General features: G+C 41.0%; 1 protein-coding gene and 1 pseudogene across 1 annotated transcript; one reads left to right on the top strand and one right to left on the bottom strand.

Annotated features, from left to right (window-relative positions):
- Positions 1 to 14,543: 14,543 nt before the first annotated feature.
- LOC141194356 (uncharacterized) lies at positions 14,544 to 23,195 on the bottom strand. The gene is made up of 7 exons (XM_073662264.1): positions 23,122 to 23,195; positions 21,854 to 22,004; positions 21,548 to 21,724; positions 21,341 to 21,464; positions 21,160 to 21,257; positions 20,871 to 20,961; positions 14,544 to 16,112 (listed from the first exon to the last, which is right to left on the bottom strand). The coding sequence occupies exons 2-7, from the start codon at positions 21,929 to 21,931 to the stop codon at positions 15,019 to 15,021; spliced, it is 1,662 nt and encodes a 553-aa protein (XP_073518365.1). The 5' UTR covers positions 21,932 to 22,004; positions 23,122 to 23,195; the 3' UTR covers positions 14,544 to 15,018.
- On the top strand, positions 16,346 to 17,333 carry LOC141194357 (COP9 signalosome complex subunit 7b pseudogene; annotated as a pseudogene).
- Positions 23,196 to 24,211: the final 1,016 nt, after the last annotated feature.

Genomic DNA, 24,211 nt, shown 5'->3' with positions numbered 1-24,211 from the left:
ATTATTTTTTTGCTTCGATTAAGCTTTAATTCACAGACTGCATATTGTACGAGGTCGGTGACTGACAATAGTTTAGGTCTGTGACTGCAAGTATTTTACATTCGTCTGAACGAGGCTGTTTCATATGTATTGGATAGTTGAGTGTCCCAAATTTATTAGCAGTTATGTAGCATGTGTACATTCTGTAACTATTTTTTATTCGTGTTTAATGATTAATAATTAAAAAATTGAATTAATGTTTCTACTATTTAAACTATATGTTCCAATTTTTATTGTAACTTATGTTAAAATAAATACAAAATATGTTTTTGTACATGACTGGCCTTTTTAATTATACAAGGTTATGAAAATATTCACCGTAGAAGTAGTGTTAAGTGTAAAAATTTTTTTATTAATTAACAATATTTTTAATTAAACATAATATATTTAGTACAAAAACAATAATAACTTGCTTTAAAAAAAAGTTTTTATACAAAACGTGCTGAACCAGACCATGCATTAAAAGGGTTGAGCGGTCATCAAATACAAGTCAGCAGTCACTCTGTGGCCAATCAGCCGCTTCACTCTCCCACCTTCTGACCAACCACTTATATTTGTAGGACGTGAGAGCTGATGCTGCTTTTCCTTTTCCTCCAGATGTAAGCGATTTTTACTAAGATGAAGACAGTGAAGGGGCCACTGGCCGGCCACAGGGTTCACATAACGTTACACTGTGACGCAATCACTGGGAGACACAGTGCCGACACCATTGGAAGTATTGTAATCACACACTTGCAGTCATATGGCCGCTCGCCCCATGTGTGTGATGTGGGAATCACAAGTCTGCATTTACATACAGTCACTACTGACTTGTTGCCCGGTGTTAAAGAACTCCTTTAACTACAAGTATTAGTTAGACTGTTATTTTTAGACATGACATGTTGTTAAACTTTAGTAGTGGGTTGCCCACTCTTCAATAATTTGTCGTTTATCCGGCTTCGGGACAGAAGCAATATTTGGTGGTAACTCTGTGCGTTTCGATCTCCAGTTGCTTTGAAGTTCCTGTTTCATAATTCGAATGTCTTGTAGAAAATCTTGATGTGGGCTCATATAAGTATTTTACAACCCGAGCTTTGCATTCTTTTGAAAATTCAAGACGGTGTCTAACGCTGTCAGTGCAATAAGTTGTTTCATTGTCATGTTCCACCACAACCTTCAACATACTAACATTACTATTGTGGTCCAAGGCTGCCAACTGGCTGCGAGCAATCATGCCATCAATAAAGAGATGTAAACGCTTAGGCTGGTATTTTAAAAATACACTAATACAATGCCAATTCTCCTTTGTGACAGAATTAGTTGGTCTGTCTTATGTTCCGTAGAAGATTTTTATTTTCTACTATTCCTTTCAGCAGGGTCATGGCAGTTGATGTAAGCTTCAGCCATTTGATATTGTCCAATTTCTCCGCAGTGAGTGGTAAATGCTCACATGCAATATAGGGTTCAGGACCAGACCACTCATGGATATTTTTCACATGTTGCAACATTGATTTCCATTGTAAGATCACTTGGTCAGCATTTCTTCTGCAGGTACACTATGACTACTGTTGAGCGAATTTGTTCGGCATTTTAAATTCGATGTTCAAGGGCAGAGACGATTTTTTGGCGCGAACAAGCTGGAACCCCGAACACGAGCCTGAATTTGAAATGCTGAACAAATTCGCTCAACACTAACTATGACCACCATAAATTCTTAGGTTTTTTTTTTTACAAATTCTTTATTTATTGAATTTTATAGCCAAAAACATAAGGATAACACTTAGAAACATAGATCAATATAAACAAATGAACAAATAAACACATTTTTACGCAATTGGTACAAATGTTTTCAAGAACTAGTTATAGAGTCTTGACTTTATATATGGCGTATGAAAAAAAAAGATTGCATATCTAGATTTCCTCCTGATAGATAAAGGTGTCTAAAACATAGTTAGCTCATATTGTTATCTAGGTTATGTTACAAGAACCAACTTCAATAAGTAAGATGTTTGACAAGTAGATACAATGTATTATGTGGATATTAATCCACCATGTAAAGGTCCAACTATTAGAACTCTTTTTGACTTATAGGACTAGGGGAAAATATGTTTTTATATTTTAGGAATAAATTCTTGTGACCATGGCGACCAAGATTTTAAAATTAGCGTATGTGTGTGTGCCTCCCAACTCGAGATTGCTTCCATCCTGTAGATCAGTCTGACTTTGTCTTGCCATTCTGAATGCGTAGGGGGAATAGGACTTTTCCAATGCATTGGTATTAAATGTTTGGCAGCTCCGATCATTAAAGTGAGAGGGTCATGTTTTTCAAGCTGTAAAATTAGGGGAGGGGCAAGAGAGTAGGATTTCTTTTAGAGATATAAATTTGGGCATGATAAGCAGGGATCTGAGAGTTTTGTTTACTTCCTTCCAGAATCCTTGTATCAGGGAACACTACCAGAATATATGCATCATGTTTCCCAGTCCAGAGTTGCATCTCCAGCATATCTTAGAGCTTGACAGACCCAGTTGGTGTAGAAATTCCGGTGTTCTGTACCATCTAGTTAGGATTTTATATGCATTTTCTTGGAGTATAGTATATCTAGTGAAACCTTGTGAATTTGCTAGTATCCTTTGAATCTCTGAATCTTTTAATGAGATACCTAGTTCCCTTTCCCAGGAGATTATGTAAGTTGGTTTAAAAAAATTCGGAGGGGATGATAAATTCTAAAAGCATTTTGAGAGAGGGGAATTTGGATAGTAAGTCGATCCACGACCAGAATGTTGCAAGAAATTTCTGAGTTGTTTTGTGGCCTCTTTTGGCCAGGAGTTTACCATGGGGATTTTGTCAGTGAGTAATTGAGAAACTGTGTAATATGGTAGATGGCACCATAAATCATAGATGTCTTCATAGTTGGGGTCTAAGAAGTAAGGTATGGTGCTAATAGGAGCTAAGGCTGGAGGCCTATCTGATGCCAAGGGAGATATACTTATGTCTCTTAATTTTTAAAGTAGCCATCGTGATATCATCTAGATTTTTACTCCTTGGAGGTGAAAGGTCACTCCAGATATAGTGGCTTAGCGCTTTCCCAAGTTGAATTAGTTCTATGCTTTCTGTTGTAGTTTGCTTTTGAGAATGAACCAGTTCAACCCCTTTACCCCGGAGGGTGGTTTGCACATTAATGACCAGGCCAATTTTTCCAATTCTGACCACTGTCACTTTATGAGGTAAGAACTCTGGAACGCTTCAACGGATCCCACTTATTCTGAGAATGTTTTTTCATGACATATTGTACTTCATGATAGTGGTAAAATTTCTTCAATATCACTTGTGTTTATTTTGGGAAAAAAATCTGAAATTTGGCGAAAATTTCACAATTTTCAATATTTTAATTTGCATGCCCTTAAATCAGAGAGATATAGCAAACAAAATAGTTAATAAATAACACTTCCCACATGTCTACTTTACATCAGCACAATTTTGGAACCAACATTTTTTTTTCTGTTAGGAAGTTATAAGGGTTAAAAGTTGACCAGCGATTTCTCATTTTTACAACAGAATTTACAAAACCATTTTTTTAGGGACCACACCACATTTGAAGTCACTTTGAGAGGTCTATATGACAGAAAATACCCAAAAGTGACACCATTCTAAAAACTGCACCCCTCAAGGTGCTCAAAACCACATTCAAGAACTTTATTAACCCTTCAGGTGCTTCACAGGAATTTCTGGAATGTGGAAGAAAAAAATAAACATTTAACTTTTTTCATAAAAATGTTACTTTAGACTCAAATGCACATTGCATCACTAACACAGCAACGGGGGCAGTGTAGATAGTAGCTAGGACATGACACGTTTCCTTTAAGGAGGACGGAGCCAATTATGTCCTTAATGACCAAGCCAAATTTTACAATTCTGACCAGTGCCACTTTATGAGGTAATTACTCTGGAACGCTTCAACGGATCCCACTGATTCTGAGACTGTATTTTTGTGACATATTGTACTTCATGATAGTAGTAAAATTTCTTTGCTATGACTTGCGTTTACTTGGGAAAATGGAAATTTGGAGAAAATTTGAAAATTTAGCAATTTTTGCAATTTCCAAACTTTGAATTTTCATGCCCTTAAATCAGAGAGATATGTCACACAAAATAGTTAATAAATAACATTTCCCACATGTCTACTTTACATCAGCACAATTTTTGAAAAAAAAGTTATAAAGGTTCAAAATTTGACTAGCGATTTCTCATTTTTCCAACAAAATTTACAAAACCATTTTTTACTGAGCACATCACATTTGAACATTTAACTTTTTTCACAAAATATTTATTTCATACCCAAACTTATTTATTTTCACAAAGGTAGCGAGAGAAAATGGACCACAAAATTTGTTGTGCAATTTATCCTGAGCATGTTGATACTCCATATGTGGGGGAAAACCACTGTTTGGGTGCACGGCAGAGCTCAAAAGATAAGGATCACAGTTTGACTTTTGAACGCAAAATTGTCTGCTATCGAGAGCGGACGCAATGTTGCGTTTGGAAAGCCCCTAATATGCCTAAATAGTGGAAACCCCTCACAAGTAATACCATTTTGGAAACAAGACCCCCTCAGGGAATCTATCTAGATATGTGGTGTGCACCTTGAACCACCAGATGCTTCACAGAAGTTTATAACATATGAATCAATTTTTTTCCCCACAAAAATGTACTTTTAGCACCATTTTTTTTTATTTTCACAAGTGTAACAGGAGAAAATGTACCCCAAAATTTGTTGTGCAATTGCTCCTGAGTATGGAGATACCCCATATGTAGAGGAAAACTATTGTTTGGGCACATGGCAGGGCTTGGAAAGGAAGGAGTGACATTTGGAATGCAAACTTTGATGGAATGGTCTGCAGGCGTCATGATGTGTTTGGAAAGCTCCTGATGGACCTAAACAGTGGAAAACCATGACAAGTTACTCCATTTTGGAAATAACACCCCTCATGGATTTTATCCAAGGGTAAAGTGAGCATTTTGAACCCACAGGTGCTACACAGAATTTGATAACATATCATCATATTGAAAATTGTAATTTTTTCATGAAAATGTAGTTTTAGCCCCACATTTGTAATTTTTACAATGGATAGTAGGGGAAAACGGAACCCATAATTTGTTACCACATGTCAGGGCTGAGAAGGAAGGAGCACTATTTGGCTTTTGGAGCATAGATTTTGGTTGAATAGTTTGTGGGCAACATTTGCAGAGCCACAAAGGTGTCAGAACAGCAGAAAACCCCCAAAAGAAATTACACATCCCAAAGAATTCATCTACGGCTGCAGTGACTATTATGTTAGATCTACGCCAGGCTTGATTCTGGAGAATTGCAAATATGCCAGTTTACTGCCCATATATTGTGCCCCCCATAAAGTGTAGTGCATACATTTCTCCTGGTGACACACATCCCAAAAATAGTTAAATGCTCTCTCCACTACAATAATGATAAACATGTGGCTACTTACTGCGGTTTAGGCACAGTGGGGTGGGTATTTGGATTTGGGAGCACAGAATTTACTGGATTTTATTTGAGGGGTAGGGAGCTGTCGCTTTTCCAGAGTCTTTGTTCTACCAGTAAGTTGGGACCCCCTATAGTTTCAGTGACAGATGACGAACCTGAGAGGGGGCAGGTTTTGTGTGGGATAAATTGGGGGTTTTATTGGTAACATTTTGGGGTAATTTTCGATTGCTTCCAGAATAAGACTGGATCGCCAGTCTATGCTGAGCACTTACGTCGGGGTTTCTGTGTAATTCCAACAAAAAATGTGATTCAGACAAATCCCCCGACGGAACCACCCACCATAATGAGGCAGATGGAGACACTTTGGAGTGGGGGACATCTCCGGACAGGTGACTATGGATTATTATTTTATTCTTATTTTTACACATGAACACTGCAGGAGCAGACTACTTCTCCCAACACTGACCCTTGCTCGTGCTGATCACAGCGTGAGCAAGGGACAATGATGAGGGCAGTGTTCAGCACCTTGTGCTTGGGAACAGCACTAACTGTACCGCTGATTCCCAGGCGTCAGTACATGTGATCCTGACTGCGGCACATGATTGCCACATACGTGTCACACAAGGGGAACACGGGTACAGTTTTTTTCGGTACAGGAAATGTCCGGCCATGTGAAACTTCCCTCACACAGTTTTAGTTGAGTTTCTCCTCCAGAACCCCCATCCTTCATTCTACCTAAAGGCATGGTGGTTTCTGTGCTATTCTTGCAGTTGGAAGCTGAGGTCCATAAAGTCCAGTCATGGCTCCTCCACCACTCCTGGTCCAAATTATTTGAACTTGTGTACCTAAGATTGCGCCTGTTGCAGAAGCTTCATGATTCCATCTTGAGTGGTCACCCTGGGGTCACAGCTGTGCGGAAAGCTATTAGTAGACTTTTTTGGTGGCCGTCTATAAATAATGATAGTAAAAATGTTGTACCAGTTTGTGAAGTTTGTGCACATGCTAAAGTCTATAATTACTTGCCTGCCAGGGAATTGGCTCCATTGCCAATTCCAGAAAGACAGTGGACTCATCTGTCCATGTTTTACATTAGAGGCCTCTCCTCCTGCCTCTAGCTGCAACCTGGGCACGCATCCAGGTCACAGCTGTGGGAGGGGATAGCAACCATTTTATTGAAGCCAACACCGTTAGTGCGGGCTACATTTTCCCCTGTCATTGCACGCACTTTTCAGTGTGTGCAATGACAGTCAGGAGCCATCGCAGGCAGCGGAGTAGCAGGAGCAAGAGGAGGAGGTGGTCGCAGGTGGTGGCGGAGGTCCGGGGTGAGTATGTGCGGCGGCTATCTTGGCCTGTCAGTATTACACTACAGTCTGCAGATCATCGCCGACCTGTTGAGGGCACAGCAGAGAGATCATCCATCTGCTGTGCAGAGAAGGTAAGTACAAGAGTTTTTTATTTTATTGAATATATGAAGTCATAGTTACCAGGAGGAGTATGATGGGGACCATACATGTCAGGAGGAAGAGGATGGGGGCCATACAAGCCAGGAGGAGGATAATGGGGACCATACACGTCAGGAGGAGGATGATGATGGGGGCCATACACACCGGGAGGATGATGATGGGGGTCATACACACCGGGAGGAGGATGATGATGGGGGCCATACATGCAAGTAGGAGGATAATGGAGGCCAAACACGCAGGTAGGAGGATAATGGGGGCCATACACGCAGGTAGGAGGATAATGTGGGGCATACACGCAGGGTGGAGGATAATGGGGGCCATACACACAGGGAGGAGGAAATTGGGGGCCATACACGCAAGGATGAGGATAATGGGGGCTATGCACGCAGGGAGGAGGTTGATGGGAGCCATACACGCCAAGAGGAGGATGATGGGGGCCATATACACCAGGATGCAATATGTGAGGCACATTCTGGTATGGGGCACATTATGGTATGGTGCACTATATGTGGCCATTATAGTATGGTGCACTATATGGTGCCATTATACTGTAGGTCACTATAGGGGGCCATTATACTGAGGGGCACTATAGGGGGCCATTATACTGTGGGTCACTATAGGGGGCCATTATACTGTGGGGCACTGTAGGGGGCCATTATACTGTGAGGCACTATAGGGGGCCATTATACTGTGGGGAACTATAGGAGGCCATTATACTGTGGGGCACTATATGGGGCCATTATACTGTGGGGCACTATATGAAGCCATTATACTGGAGGTCACTATATGGGGCCATTAGACTGTGGGGCACTATAAGGGGCCATTAGACTGTGGGGCACTATATGGGGCCATTATACTGAGGGCTAAGCGACTCTGATGAGCGGTGAAGATACTGACGTCACTGCTCACCACAGCCGCTGAGTCTCGCATAGCACAGAGGGACCTGGAGTGGCTGCTGCTATGGCTTATGGAGCGTCGTTCTCTGAACAAGGCTCCATAGCCTTTGGACGTTGGATTGGGGATTGTCGTGGGAACACAATGGACTACGTTGGACCTGCATGTTTTTTTGTTCAAAAATAAATTGGTGAAACAGGAAAAGTACAGTATCATGGAGTCTTTATTCAAATAACATTTTTTTTTTTTTTCCATTAGTGGTTTAATAGTGGGGGTTGATGGCAGCTGTGATTTTTGACGAATCACAGCTGTCATCAACCCTAACTACCATTACACCGATTGCCCTGGTGTGGTGGCCGTCACGAAGAGGCGGACAAAGCGCCAGAAATAGCACAACCTAATGTGATGCGACACTTCTGGTGCGGCTCCGGCTTGTTATTTTTAGGCTGGGAAGGGCCCAATAACCAGGTACCTTTCCAGCCTGATAATATAAACCCGCAGCTGTCTGCTTTACCTTGGCTGGTTACTAAAAATAGGCAAGGGGGGGGACCCAACGCAGTTTTTTTTTTTTTTTATTTATTAGGGTAAACGCCCTTTAGTGCCACATGAAAAGCACTAAAGAGTGCATGTTTATTATATGTAGGGGAATGTGAAATTATATATTTACAGGACATTTATCTATAATACCACTGCTCCCATAGAAGTGGACTGAGCGGGGTCACACATTAAACTACTGCTCCCATAGAAGTGGACAGAGCGAGGTCACACATTACACCATTGCTCCCATAGAAGTATACAGAGTGGGGTCACACATTACACCACTTCTCCCATAGAAGTGGACTGAGCGGGGTCACACATTAAACTACTGCTCCCATAGAAGTGGACAGAGCGAGGTCACACATTACACCATTGCTCCCATAGAAGTATACAGAGTGGGGTCACACATTACACCACTTCTCCCATAGAAGTGGACAGAGCGAGGTCACACATTACACCACTGCTCCCACAGAAATGTACAGAGCGGGGTCACACATTGCACCACTGCTCCCATAGAAGTGGACAGAGCGGGGGCCATGTATTACACCACGTGTGTATTTTTCTGTGTGTATGAGCATGCATGTGTATTTTTCTGTGTGTGTGAGCGTGCGTGTGTATTTTCCTGTGTGTGAGCATGCGTGTGTATTTTTATGTGTATGAGCGTGCATGTGCATTTTCCTGTGTGTGAGCGTGCACATGCATTTTCCTGAATGTGCGTGCATGTGTTCTCCTGTGTATGAGAATTTGTCTGTCTATTTTCCTGTGTGTATGAGCGCATGTGTATTTTGCTATGTATAGTAGAGATCAGATGATCGCAGCTTCAAGTAAGAAATACAGTATAAAGTGAAAAGTTGTCTAATCCCTGCATGTGTGATACTCCCCAGACAGGTGCATCTAATCACATCATCATGCACAATACTCCCCAGACCAGTGTATCTAATCCTATCATGTGCGATGTTCCCCAGACCTGTGTATCTAATCCCATCATCATGCGCGATACTCCCCACTGGCTTCCACAAAGTAGAATGCACTCCCCATCAACCTCCACAGAGTAGGATGCACTCCCCATCAGCCTCCACAGAGTAGGATGCACTCCTCCTTGTTCTTCCGCTGCTCCGGTCTCTGTAGCGAACACCCGCACATCTCAGCACAGTGGGCTCAGTGTAGTGACGTCATTGCGCCCACTGTTAGTGTCTGCATCAGTGACGTCAGACGCAGAGGGGGATTGAGGGGAGCGTCACGCTCCCTCACTCAACATTGCTTTTAACTGTATCAGCAACCAGTCAATACAGTTGAATTTGCGAGGACGGGCCCTCCCCTCCACAGCTCATGGGCCCCACATCAGCTGCATGTGATACTGGGAATAGATACAGGTCTCAATGCAGTGTGTGTTACTGTAAGAGTGTGTAATCACACATGTGATACACTCCGCGTATCTAACCCCAGCTTATGATACAACTAGAAGCATCATCTAACAGAATCGGTGCTGCCAGCCGTCCTCAGTGACACTGTACTTGTCAGTATCACTGGCAGTCACCAACAAAATGGCTCCACACTGTGATCCTAAACTTCATCATCTCTTATCCTATTACAAACACCCAGAAGGGGAAGAGAGGAGCGACATGACACACATGAGAGCAGACCCAGCCCACATTTACTGCAGTCGTAATGTGAGCGAGTTGTACACTAGGTTTCCATGGCAAATTTCAGCAGCTGCTCCCCCTAGTTTTTAAAAGTGGAAATACCAAACTTTTTCAAAATATTTTTCATATTTTATTTCATTAAAAACAAATATTTAAAAAAAAAATTAAAAACATTAAGACTTTACATTTTTTCAGTTGTTGAAACATATTTTTGATGACATCTTCCCTTTAAATAGTCAGATCAATCAGTCCACAGGAACTTTGCGTTTTTTGTAATTATGGTTTTCATTCCCATTTTGGTGAATTTTCTCAGATAAGTTCTGAATGTCCTGGGGTGGAGGTCGCCATACAGAAGCATGGGGATGTTACATAGGTTGAAAAAAGACCTAGATCCATCAAGTTCAATCTTTCTCCACCAATTATACATTTGTTGTCACTAAGTTATCTATAACCCAATTTGTTATATTTACTGAGAAAATCATCAAGTCTTGTAGAAAGCCAAAGTGGAATCTCACCGTACTATGTCTTTAGCGCTCCTGTTTCCAAAGGAGTGCCTTGTCCAAAAGCTGCTGACCTGCAGAGAAATCCATCAAAATATACAAAATATGGACGGCACCCCCAGATAAAGATCTTCAACTTTATTTCATATCAAAAAATAATTAAAATTTCCACATGTCAGCAAAAAACAGACTGACGCGTTTCTGGCTCTTAGTCATAGAGTATACTGGTTACAAAGTGGAATGAAGCTTATAAAAGGAGACATCACACATGTGCAACAAATTCATAATTATACAAAACATCTAACACAGAAAAACTATGTATATATACATATTAAAAGCATGTGAAACGAATGATAAAAAGTTATATGAGAGAATGTTCTCATCAATGAAAAAAGGAACAATAGTATATTGTATAAACGTCGAAGACATTTCAATAAATAAACATGGTATCAGCTTTGTAATTCATTCCCTTAGGCTGTTTTGTATCTAATACAACAATCTAAACATGCTTCTCTCATAAATCATGTATGTTGCCAGCTGTCACTTCTTTTTGGAGTTTTAACTTTCTCTATGCCAAAGAAACAAAAACTATCCAATTTTCCCTCATGTCGCTCCAAAAAAAGGTCTAAGGCTATGATCACACACATATTTTTTTCTGCTGCAAACTTCTCTATAGCAGGAAAACAGCTGTGTTAAAAACGCAGGTTTTGGTGCGTTTTTGCTGCATTTTTTGACCACCCATTACTTCCTATGGGTGAAAAAACGCTGAAAAAAAAGCAGGTGCGTTTTTTGCTTCAAAAACGCTGAAAGAAGTGACATGCTCTATTTTCCAAAAACACAACAAAGTCACAAAATACGCAGCAAACAAAAAGTAACCTGTGTGAACAGAGAATTCTGGTTTCTCATAGACTTTGCTGGTATTGCAAGACTCAGCTGAAAATTTGCATAAAAATCTGCTGCAAAATACTCAGCAAAACACAACGTATGTGAACATAGCTTATCAGCTCCTGAATAGGAAATATTATTATTATTATTATTAATGATGTAAATATGTTCAGAGATCCTTTCTTAAAGTTACGGCTAGTACAGCCTATATATTTAACCCCACAAGAAGTACATTCAATGCAGTAAACCACATAACATGTTTCACAATTAATGAAAGAGTTAATGTTGAAATGATCATTAATTTTTTAGTGTAATACTGCATTTCTTGGCAAAACATTTATGGAATCCTTTGGTCATTAGCCAGGTTGTGCTATTGGTGCGTTTTTCATATAGACTTGGTGAGAGTAAATTACCAATTGATTTTTCCCTCCTTGCAACACATCTATAGCCCTTATTTAAAATATCATGTAATCTATCATCTTGGTAGAGAACAGGGATATATTTTGGTATGATATTTTTAATTTTGTTAAATTGGGTGCTTTAAGGGGTACTAAAGGTGATAGACATTCTAATGATACTAATCATGTTATTTCTAGTTTTTTTCTCTGGAGGTGCTGTCCACATTTTGTAAATTTGATGAAATCATCTAGCCCTTTATTTAAAAAAAAAAAAAGCTGTTACAGTATCTGCCATTCCTACCTCTTGTGGTAGGGTGTACCACAATCTGACTGCTCTAACTGTAAGGAACCCTTTCCTGTATGCCGGAATGTCCATTCTTCCACCCGTATTGAGTGTCCCCTAGTCCTCAGTAAAGTCTAGTATGCTCCACAGAAACCCCCGGGAATTCCCTAGGAAGAAGAGTAAACCATTGCTACCTTCTCTTCCTTTGTCCCATATTTTAAATATTAATTTCTTACATCCACATCCAGACCTTTTTCCACCAAACTACAGAGCAGTGAGCGATGAGCACGGTGAGAGATCTCACCAAGATATTGCGGCTATAGAGAAAAGATATCAAGGAAAATGGAATCCATCAATGCTTACAGTTTATGGTTGGACAATAGTAAGAGAAGAACTGATGAAGGAGTACAAGAGACAAGCAAAAAAGTTGTCACTGAATGAGAACCAAATTTTGTAATGCAATTTCTGTAACTACTTATAATTCACAATAGTGTTTAGACAGGTTTTAATTATTTGAATTGTTGCTAAATTTCCTCTAAATGTCAGAAAATTTGTCATAAAATATTCAGCATCTTTATATTTGCAAAAATAATAATGTTCCAAAGTACTGAAACTTTTATGCATTAATTATATGTAGCAGTAAAAGGAAAACTCTTTGATATCAACAAAGTCAACAAAGCAAAAGGTGACTACTTTGAAGAACCTAGAATATAAGACATATTTTCAGTTGTTTCACACTTTTTTGTTAAGTATATAATTCCACATGTGTTAATTCATAGTTTTGATGCCTTCAGTGTGAATGTACAATTTTCAAAGTCATGAAAATACAGAGAAATCTTCAAATGAGAAGGTGTGTCCAAACTTTTGGTCTGTACTGTACATCCCATGCCGACGCTGTTCCAGCGGTGTCGGCATTTCCATTCCTGGGGCTCATGTGAGGATGTTGAGTCATGTAAGCCCTGCGCCCCATCAGAGCTGCTGTCACTGTCCCGACCTTCTGACATCGAACATCATGAGGAAGTCAAAGAGCAGCAGCAGCCCTGGCATCCTGTTGATGTTCAACAAGTCCAAAGGTGGGGACAATGAAGCCGGCACTGTTTGGGAGCAGGGCTCGTGAGATATAACAACCTCACGTGAGCCCCGGGATCGCAAGTGCCAACACCGCTGGAACAGCGCCGGCACGGGAGCCGAGTATGAGCGATTTTAATTTAATGAGGCCAAACATGAGGAATGACAAGGGGTTGTCCTAATGGTGGACAACAACTTTAAGAAAATACAATTTTCAGTTCAAACATTTCCCACATTCTGAACATGAAAAAAAACCTTCTCAACTGTGTGACTTCTGATGTTTATTAACCCCTTCAGGACCTTAAGATTTTCCATTTTTGGTCTTTTCGTTTGTTGCTCCCCGTCTTCCCAGAGCCATAATTTTTTTTATTTTTCTGTCAATATGGCCGTGTGAGGGCTTTTTTTTTCCAGGAACGAGTTGTACTTTTGAATGGCACCATTGATTTTACCATGTAGTGCAATGGAAAATGGGAAAAAAATTCCAAATGCTGTGACATTGCAAAAGAAGTGCAGTTCCACAATTATTTTTTTAGGATTTTTTTTACCATGTTCACTAAATGCTAAAATTCTCTAGGTCATTACAAATTTGCAGATAAAAAAAGAATCTCTACATATTTGTTATTTAAGTGGTGTTATTGCATTTAGATGCAATGTGTCAGCGACCAAAAAACTCTTTCTGGCGTTTTGATCTTTTTTTCTTATTACGCCGTTTACTGTTCATATTAATTATTTTTATAGTTTGATAGATTGGTTGTTTCTGAACGTGGCGATACCAAATGTGTATTTTTTATTTTTTCACAATTGTTTTATTTTGAATGGGTCAAAAGGGGAGTGATTTGAACTTTTATACATATATATATTTTTTTAATATTTTTACATGTTTTTATTTTTTGTTTTACTGGTTTCAATAGTCTTCTTAGGAGACTTGACACTGCGATCTTCTGATCGCTTGTGCTACAAGCTATGTGCTATGTGTAGCAGACTTGATCATCTGCTATGAATGCCAGCCACAGGGCAGATCAGCAATGACCACCACAGGACTCTCCTGCCGACCACGAGTTGTCATGTCAACCCATCGGCAAGCCACGTTAATGTGACAATGGTGCCAATGACCGGAACTAATGATGCACTTCCGGCGCGATCATGTTAAATGTTGCAGTCAGAGATTGACAGCAGCATTTAACATGTTAACAGCCAGTGATGGATCATGATTCCACCCGCAGCTGTTAGGGGACACATGACAGCTGATCAGATCAGCTGTCATGTGCCTGAAACCATGCAAGGTCAGTGCTGGAGCCCGCACCAAAAAGAGGGAGGCAACCTATGATGTATTTATAGGTCGTGAAGGGGTTAAAGGGAACCGGTCACCATCAAAAGTGCTATTTACCTGCAGATATGGGCTAACCTGCACAGCGCCTGCACGTAGTTGAATGCTGTGGGGAGAAAATTAACTTTATTCTCCCCAGCAGCATTCGGTTTCAGTCAATGGGGCAGTGAAAGCGCTGGTTCAATCACTGATCTGGGGGCTGTGGCTGTAACCACACCCCGGCACTGACTGACAGCCGGCCCCAATGCAGAGCCAGTGTCAGTCAGGGCTGGGGGTGCGGTTACAGACGCCCCTCCGTATTCTCATAGCGGCGACTGAACCTGCGCTGGCGCCGCCCCCACTTACTGAAAGCGAATGCTGCCGGGGAGCATACTACATGCAAGCTCCGGACAAGTTAGTAATGCTATTAACCTACAGATTAAGCCCATATCTGCAGGTTTAATAGTGTTTTTGCTGGTGACAGGTTTCTTTAAAAGTTGATTTCCAAGTAAAACATTTCCCACATTAAGAACATGAAAAAGACTTCTCCCCTGAGTGACTGCTCTGGTGACTAAGAAAAGATGATTTCTTCATAAAACATTTTCCATATTCTGAACAGGAAAAGGGCTTTCCTCCTGTGTGCATTCTCTGGTGTCTATCAAGATGCGCTTTTCGGTTAAAACATTTCCCACATTCTGAACATGAAAAAGGCTTCTCCCCTGTGTGGGTTCTCTGGTGTCTATCAAGATGTGCTTTCCAGCTAAAATATTTCCCACATTCTGAACATGAAAAAGGCTTCTCCCCTGTGTGCATTCTCTGGTGTCTATCAAGATGCGCTTTTCGGTTAAAACATTTCCCACATTCTGAACATGAAAAAGGCTTCTCCCCTGTGTGGGTTCTCTGGTGTCTATCAAGATGCGCTTTCCAGCTAAAACATTTCCCACATTCTGAACATGGAAAAGGCTTCTCCCCTGTGTGAGTTCTGTGGTGTCTATCAAGATGCACTTTCAAGCTAAAACATTTCCCACATTCTGAACACGAATAAGGCTTCTCCCCAGTGTGGGTTCTCTGATGTGTAGCAAGATTTGATTTCTCTGTAAAACATTTTCCGCATTCTGGACATGAAAAAGGCTTCTCTCCTGTGTGAGTCTTCTGATGTCTGATAAAGGTTGATATCTGTGGAAAACATTTCCCACATTCTGAACACGAAAATGGCTTCTCCCCTGTGTTAGTTCTCTGGCGTCTAACAAGATTTGATTTCTGGTTAAAACATTTCCCACACTTGGAACATGAAAATATATTCTCTGCTGTGTGAATGTTTTTGATGTTTTCAAGGGGAAAACTATTTCCATATTCTGATTGTGAAAATGGCTTCTTTGCTTTAGGAGCAGTTCGTTTTTTAATGCTTATTTTGTGACTTTGCTTTTCTTTAGTATTCAGTAATGAATCATAAGACAGGACCTGTTTCAAAGGATCAGATGACAGATCTTTGCAGTGAAGGGATGATGGTATATCCGGGGTAATGGCATTCACTTCAATTATATCCTCTGGGATCTCAAGACTATCTGATTTAAAAATTGAAGATGTCAGCTGTCCCTCTGATCTTCTGGTACAGTCATCTGCCAAGAAAAAACAATTATTATTTTTGAATAAAATATCCTTGAATTTAATATTTTTGAACATTTCTACTTAAACTGTCAGTAAAAATGGCAAGTTACGTTAAAATACTGAATTGTTAATTCCAGCGGACCTGGCGCTGTCATGGCTGCCTGACAACCACACGGTAGACCCGGATGGAGTGTGTTCAGACCAGAACAGCGAAGTCATAAGCTCTTAGACCCATAGCTGTAGTATGGCAGAAGTACAGAAGCCAACCAGTAGTGTCCTGGAGCAATTCATCTTACTAGCCAAAGGCACTAAAGGCTCAGCTCTTCCAGCCCTTATCAACCAAGTATTAGACACCCCAGGAGTCTATGTATTCGGAGAACTTCTAAATTTACCCACAGTACAAGAGCTTGCAGACCGTTCACATTCTGCCTACTTACAGCTCCTAAATTTGTTTGCCTATGGGACATATCCAGATTATGTTGCATTAAAAGATAATTTGCCAGAACTTTCGGCTGTACAGAAAAACAAGCTGAAACACCTGACAATTGTGAGCCTTGTGTCCAGGATGAAGTGCATTCCATACTCTGTGCTGCTGAAAGATTTAGACATGAGGAACCTCCGAGAGTTGGAGGATTTAATCATAGAAGCAGTTTACACAGACATCATTCAGGGCAAACTGGATCAACGCAATCATGTGCTAGAAGTTGATTTCTGCATTGGACGGGACATTCCCAAGAAGGACATAAGTAGCATTGTGAAAACCCTTCAAGAGTGGTGTGATGGTTGTGAAGCCGTCTTAATGGAGATTAAACAGCAAGTGGTGAGGGCAAACCAATACAAGGAGAACCACATCCGTACACAGCAGCAAATAGAAACAGAAGTGACAAATATTAAAAAAAACTCTGAAAGCCACAGCTTCCTCAACTGCTCAGGACACGGACCAGCACCTTGCAGAGCGGGAAGGACCCCCTCTTGCTGAGCAACGACAGCCCACTAAGAAGATGTCAAAGGTTACAGGTCTGGTCTCCAGCCGCCACTAATGAAGCTGAAAATATGGAAGAGGCTCCAGGGGGCATACAACTGCTCCTGGATTGTTTACAGACTTAACCACATGCCATCATTGTATCTGCCTCTTTCCATCCAAAACCCTTGGAGACCCTGCCTGCTAAGAGTGACAGTGAACCCATTAGCGTTAGCACTGCTGAGATCCAGCTTGGTTTGCAGATTGTTGTCCATGCAGATCAGGACATTTTGCCTATAAGTTTGTGGATCCATCTCCCTGCTGGAGAGGTCTGCTGTGGAAGTCACTGCGGTATACAGTAGCCTTCCCTGTCACGGAGAGGATTCTAGAAATGGCTGCTTATTGCTGTGTGGTTATAAAATCCCAGGTGACTTTGGTCCGGTCATCTCTTCTCTGGAGATTTGAAATGTGCAGTAGGGACAGATCTGTACAGAAAGTTTTCCTATTTCCTTAAATGCACCCTGTTATAGCATTATTTTTCCAGGAGACTGTATTTTCTTTCTTCTTGTAATGAGTCATTTTTGCCTGATCTTGACATGCCATGTATTTGAGGGCAGTTTTTGAAATGCAGAAAAATAATTTTTAATGGTCATCTGGCAGGAAGAGAAAGTCCACTTCATATGTGAGCTGCAATTTCCTGTATCCAACTATATCTGTATGGCTTGTGGAAAAGATTAAGATGTAAAACAGTAGAACATATGTATGTGGTGTTTCTTAAGGCAGATCACAGAAACTGCCAGAGAATGCAAAACATGATAAAACAGACACATAAGATTGGGTTCCCATAATAGGCGCTTGGTGAGTTTTTGATGCTGCGTATTGTCAGAGCGTAAAAAACGTAGCGTCTTACAAGTCCAGCAGAGTGGATGGATTCATAGAAATCTCACACCCTCTGTGCTTTGTTTAGGCTGCATAAACTGACCAGCCGTACATGTTGGGTGTACATCGTTTTATGTGTGGATTATTTCCATAGACTTGCCATTGATGCAGAAAATATGCAGGTAAAAAACCACACATGCTGCGTAAATGCGTTAAAAACGCATCCGCACACGACTGTATCAATATTAAGTTTTGTTAAAGCTATATACCAGAAAGTATCAAAAACAAATCTGCTTTATTTATAACATGACGTACCAAAAGAGACAAAAAGCGCAGCGTCTAAAGCAAGGAAAAAAATGCACTCCAAAATACTGAATTATTCACAAGACAAAGAAGACAATAACAGTTCACAGTCTGATAGAAAACCTCATATAATGAACCAGTAGAGCGTGGTGTCCAACTCTACTCCCAAATATGGAATAAAATATGGAATGTAGGCGAAAATGATACCAATAAAAACTTCTACTCATCTCATAAAAAACAAGTCCCCACTCAAGTCCATCATCTGTCAGTGGAAAAACAGAGGTTTCCACATCATTAGTGGCTCAAAGGCTCTTGAAAAGCAACATGGCTTCCATAACCCAATCCAGCAATATCCGCTCCCCCAAAGTCAAATCTCCCCCTCACTTCTGAGCCTTGCAGTGCGCCCAAACCACATGTACCATCCATGTATTTGGCATTACTATAGTGAGAAGAACCCAATTAATTTACGGTGTGTGTTTCCTGGAGCACAATCTGGGCATTATGTGTTGGGTAATAAAATTATATATTTGTAATTTTCACTCTCCATCATCCACTGTGTGCTAATTTCCAGAAAAACACTGTGGAGTCAAAATAGTCACTAGTCCTATAGATTATTTCACTGACTGGTTATAAATTCCAAAATGGAGTCACTTTATGGGGATTTCTACTGCTCTGGTTTTCTTTCATTTTGTCATATTAGGGCTTCTGTAAATGGTGGGTCCCATCTCCTCTGGGATCTGCTCCTGCGACGTTTGCTTCTGTCACCAGGAGCCGCCTTATTCATCCTGCAGGCGGCGCTGGTGATGGAGGAAACGTCAGAACCAGAAGCTCTGGGTGGCGCAGGCTCTGTCCAGCCACTAAGGTTAGGGTGCCTGGAACCAGTAGTACTATCCAGTCTGGCAGTATGGGTGTGTATGCTGTCCAGTTGGGAGTAATCTGCTCTCTACTTCAGCCAATTTGGAAAGCACCGCACCCTACTAAAGCTGGAAGCATATTGCTGGTAGCTGCCAGATACAGCCTTGTTCTCCTCTGGTTCAGTCCTCTGTGCTCAGCTCCCGGCTTGTGTAATTGTTTCCTGTTGTGACCTCAGCCCATTTACTGACTACTCGTGTCTTCTGATTTTGTATTTTCTATGCCCTCTCTGTTCTGACTCGGCTAACGGACTATTCTTCTTGCCATGTCACACTACAGAAGAGCAATTAACACCAAGGTCCAAGCTTGGGGGTCTTTGTGTATGTCCAGGTCCATGTAGAGGGGTGAAAGTGTGACGAGCAAGGCAATCCCTGGGATTTGAAAACAGAGTAGATAGCGCCAAGCCTGCTCATGGTGACCATCTTTTGAGCTGCCAGGTGACCATGAACAGTGACCCCAATACATTGTGTCTGCAAACTATTCCAGCAAGATCTGCATTCAAATAGCTAAATGTCGCTTCTTCCCTTCTTAACCTGCCATGTGCCCAGACAGTAGTGTACAGCTGTATATAGGGTATTGTCGGATTCAAGAGAAGTTGGAATATTATTTGTAAGGTCCATTTGTTTCTTATTATCCTTTGTGAAAAATTCCAAAGTTATCACCATATAAAGTGACACACGTCATATTTGAAAAATGGGGCCTAATTAGGAACACAAAACTGGCATCAGAAAGGGGTTAAATCAGAGGATTTGGGGCAGTAACTACTGTAGTCAAAAACTGTGAGTATAGACAATAACACATCTACTGAAATGATCAAACTCAACAGTTTCCATCAGTAAGTAGTGAGTAACTAGTGGTGAAACCTCTCTGGGGTAATTGGAGTATGGGGCTCGGTGGCTCTGGGCAATCTAACCTATCGTAAGGGACAATATTTTCTGTCAGATGAGTTTCAACAAGAAATATTAGACATTCAAAGAGAACTTTTTATAATAGTGCAGAGATGAGGGTCTTAAATTTAGCTTAGAGATATATCATGTCACAGGTGTAATGTTTTCTGTATAGTTATCGCAATCTGGTTTGAAGTTAGTCGGTTTTAAAAGAAATTGAAAAGTCAGAATAAAAGAAAACTCTTTTGTTATTGTACAGAAATTCACACTTGGCCTCACTGCACATTTAATGTTGTCTTTAATAAAAGTGAAGTTTGGCCAGAAAGACTGGACCTGGTCTTGTAGGGACCATATGAGCACATTCAGCAGCACAGAAGGGAGAGAAGGGAGATTCATCCAATAAGATATCAGGGTTCTAGGAAGCCAACACCATCATTACCCTCCGCTTTCTCTTACAGGACCATCATAATATTTTTCTTCAAGTGATTTTCTAACCTGTCATCACATTCTACGTACACTGTCATTTGGTTTTGTAGTTAATAATAATAATCTTTTTATTTATTTATTTTATTTTTTGTAGTTTACAGATCTGGGCAGGTAACGGTCAGCGTCTTCTAATCCCGGGGGAGGTGGATCCTCCAGGTTAAGTTCTATAGAAAAGTGCTTTCAATGACCTAAGTCATTTGAACAGTTTTGGAAGGAGGAGAATGTTGTTGTCTATTGGCAAAATGGTGATCAAACGATACAGCTACATGATCGATAAATAAACCACAGCCGGTGATTGAGAAGAATCTGTGACTTCTCTGCATTTAGTGGTTCCTACTCACCTGGGTAGTCATATGTAGGAATCTCCTCTTTACACCGCTCATCACCCCTCACATATGTCTCTGTAGTATTAATATGGGTCAGATCTTCACCCTGAAACAAACACTGTAAAAGTCACAGACAGATGGAGAAGTCCCATCTATGAGCAGCTCTAATCCAGCCATCTCCACCGTTCTCATTACACAAGTATAAAATATATAATACTGGTGTATAAAACAATACTGAACACAAGACCTTCACAGCCGTCTACACATCATAGGGGAGATCTCATGACACCTTCTCTCCATCTACCTGATGATCTTGAGGAACATTGGGATCTTCTTGCTTACAGTTCTGTGGAAGAAGATGACGGGGACATCTCTCTGGTGTTGTCCTCTTGCTGGATAGATCTGGAGGAAACACATACAGGGACTGAATTCATTCTTTACATACAGATAATTATAGGCCGTGTGTATTTAGTCCTGTCTATTACCTGGTGATGTGAGGGGCTGGGGAACCTCCATCATGACGTCCTTGTACAGATCTTTGTGTCCTTCTAAATACTCCCACTCCTCCATGGAGAAATAGACAGCGACATCCTGACACCTTATAGGAACCTGACACATACAATGATATCGTCATCCCCCCGATCCTTTCATAGCGTTACTGTATAATGTCCCAGCATTCCCAGCAGTGTCACCTCTCCAGTCAGCAGCTCAATCATCTTGTAGGCGAGTTCTAGGATCTTCTGGTCATTGATGTCCTCATGTATCAGGGGGTGAGATGGAGGTCCTGTGATTGGGCTCAGGGGTCTTCCCCATCCCTCAGACACAGGGTCCTGACAGCGCTCACTAGAGGTCTTCACTACTGTGTAATCCTGGTTATGGAGAGACACATTAATAAATCTCACTCCAGACATTTCCAGAGTTCTCACCTCTCCAGTTCTGTCCATCTGTTATTCCCATAGATAAGAATGATGTAATGTGACGTCATCAGAATCTCTCACCTCTCCAGTAAGCCGGAAGAGGATCTCTAGGGTGAGGTGTAATATCCTCTCCGCCATCTTGTCTCTGTCCATATCCATCTTTGATAGGTAAATCAGGAAAATTATCTTCTATAGAAGATCTTCACTGAGGAGGATCTGATATTGTAAAGATCTGAATGGGAAGAAGATGAGCCGATGTAACATCATAAAAATCCTGTGTAATAATACAATTACTGGAGATAATAAGGGGAAACATATGAGAAGATTTATTATTTTACAGTATTTAGTTTTCTTCTTTACATCTAGTAATAAAACCTATATATTTTAGGCCACAGACAACAAGCAGTTTCTTCCTTGGAGTCTGCAGCTGAATATGATCCTCATAGACTCATCTTCCATAATGCTAATTCTCGTCTCATTTATCGACACTGGAATCGGCATTAGTAATACTGCAGGAGATATTCATTACACGTAACATGAGAAATAACTACTTCATGATGAGGACGACGACATCTTCATCTTCTACTTTGGTTCTAGAAACATATTTGGCTGAAGTCCGTCACTGACTACATCTCCACCGGCAGTCTATGTGAATGTGCCCCGTTTTCCCCGGACTGTAATGTTCTATCACATTGGATCTAATGTCTGATTCAGACATAGAAATTTGAGACATTTATAAAAGCTTGTTTGTAAGAACACCAAGACAAGAGATATTTAATGCCAAATTCTCCATGTACAGTGTATTTTTCTCTCTGGATATGATGGGATTTTTTTTAAGCATTTTCGCATAGGTTTCCATATAATACATGAAAAACACTCCAAAAAAATAAAATTGGGGATAGAGGTAAAGTCGAAACATTATACAGTGTGTGGGTGGATGGCGATACTAGGGGAATAGTATACTGTGTGTGGGGGCCAAGAAAAGGCACTGTACTATGGGAGCAATACATGATTCCTTCACAAAAACACCCTAAATATAACATTTTTAAAACAACCCCACAATTTGTGAATCTTCAGGGTAAATCACTTTCTAACCATTTGATTAGAGCTGATACTATTACGCTAAAGTGTCTAAACAGACTTTCTTTCAGATCCATAAAGGGGCACTTTTCTGTGTTTGTCATGCCAGAACTGTTGGAGGATTATTACAGGTGACAGTTTTCCCACCAATTAGAAGGGACACCTGTGGAAATGGGTGGTTTATTTTACCAGCTACAGTTCTGATGTGATTTACTCAGTAAAAATCCTTGTGGTAATGTGGACGTTGGACAAATGTAATGATCAATTACAATCAGACTGAAGGAACATGGCTCCTCTATTCGGCTCCATGAATCTAGGATGAAATCCACTGCAGCCCCTGCAAGAAAAGAATGAAGAAGAGCAGAAGTTTGGTGAGACCACCGTGGCCAGACATTTCTTGGAGATGGTGCTAAAAGTTCTGATCTCCGATAGTCGGTGTTAGAAGAGACGACCGCAGCGGATTCACAATCACAACGCAGTAAACTTCTACAGAGACGTGTTCTGGATTTACTCCCTGGAATCACTTAATCCCAAAGGGTTAAATGACGTCTGTAACTTCATTGTCTTTCTATGAAGCTTCTTCTCTGATCTTTATTCCTTTGTTTTCTGCCGTATTTATATTACTCTCCAGAATCAGAAATGTATTAAGTCCTATAGAAACTGCTGAGAAATAATCATCTAATTCTGTGTTCCCAGGATTATTCTTGTGGGAATTGGCTGCGATATCCCCTGAGTAATATATTTCTAGTATTAACCCCTTTATGACCTTGCCCGTAATAGTACGTAGCTGCGCCCTGGGCTTTATAGACCAGCTATGTACTATTACGCGTGTGGCGATGGCGCCCGCACACAAGCAGTGCGGGGCGATCGCCGCCGGGTGTCAGCTGATTGTCACAGCTGACACCCAGTGCTATGTGCCAGGAGCGGTCCCGCACTGCTCCCGGCACATTAGCTCCCTCAATGCTGTGATCGAAGTCGATCGCAGCATTGCGGAAGTAAGCACCGGTACTCACCTCCTCTCCCGGCATCCCGTGGCATCTGAGTATGGTCTCGGATGTTGTCATGACGACTCGATGTCGTCATGACAACATCCGGGTCAACAGGAGGCAGGAAGTTACTTTGGTCATGCGCAGTGCATGATCAAAGTAACCTCCCTGTGTGCAGCGCTGACAGGCTGCATAGAATAGGGAGCTGCTGCTGCTCTCTATGCTATACAGCCGATCAGGCTGCAAAAAGGGAAAGTTCCATAATGGCACAATGTAAAGGCAAAAAAAGTGTAAGAAAGTTAAAAAAAAAAGAAAAAAATTGTAAAAATATAATAAAAAAAAGAAAAAAAAAAGAAAATATAATATACCCATC

The sequence above is a fragment of the Phyllobates terribilis genome, unplaced genomic scaffold (assembly GCF_046119375.1).
Source record: "Phyllobates terribilis strain yellow unplaced genomic scaffold, ASM4611937v1 Scaffold_69__1_contigs__length_7402412, whole genome shotgun sequence".
Classification (NCBI taxonomy): domain Eukaryota; kingdom Metazoa; phylum Chordata; class Amphibia; order Anura; family Dendrobatidae; genus Phyllobates; species Phyllobates terribilis.
The sequence above is the reverse complement of the archived record's forward strand: the minus strand, read 5'-3'. Positions and strand labels throughout refer to the sequence as shown.

Bases quoted from the DNA above. Each gene is read 5' to 3' on its own strand.
- LOC141194356 (XM_073662264.1), bottom strand. From the start codon at position 21,931: ATGGATATGGACAGAGACAAGATGGCGGAGAGGATATTACACCTCACC. The intron at 20,962-21,159 runs GTAGATGGAGAG...TGTTTGTTTCAG, and splicing joins ATGTTCCTCAAGATCATCAG to GGTGAAGATCTGACCCATAT. The intron at 16,113-20,870 runs GTGAGTAGGAAC...TTTTCTTGGCAG, and splicing joins TCCTACATATGACTACCCAG to ATGACTGTACCAGAAGATCA.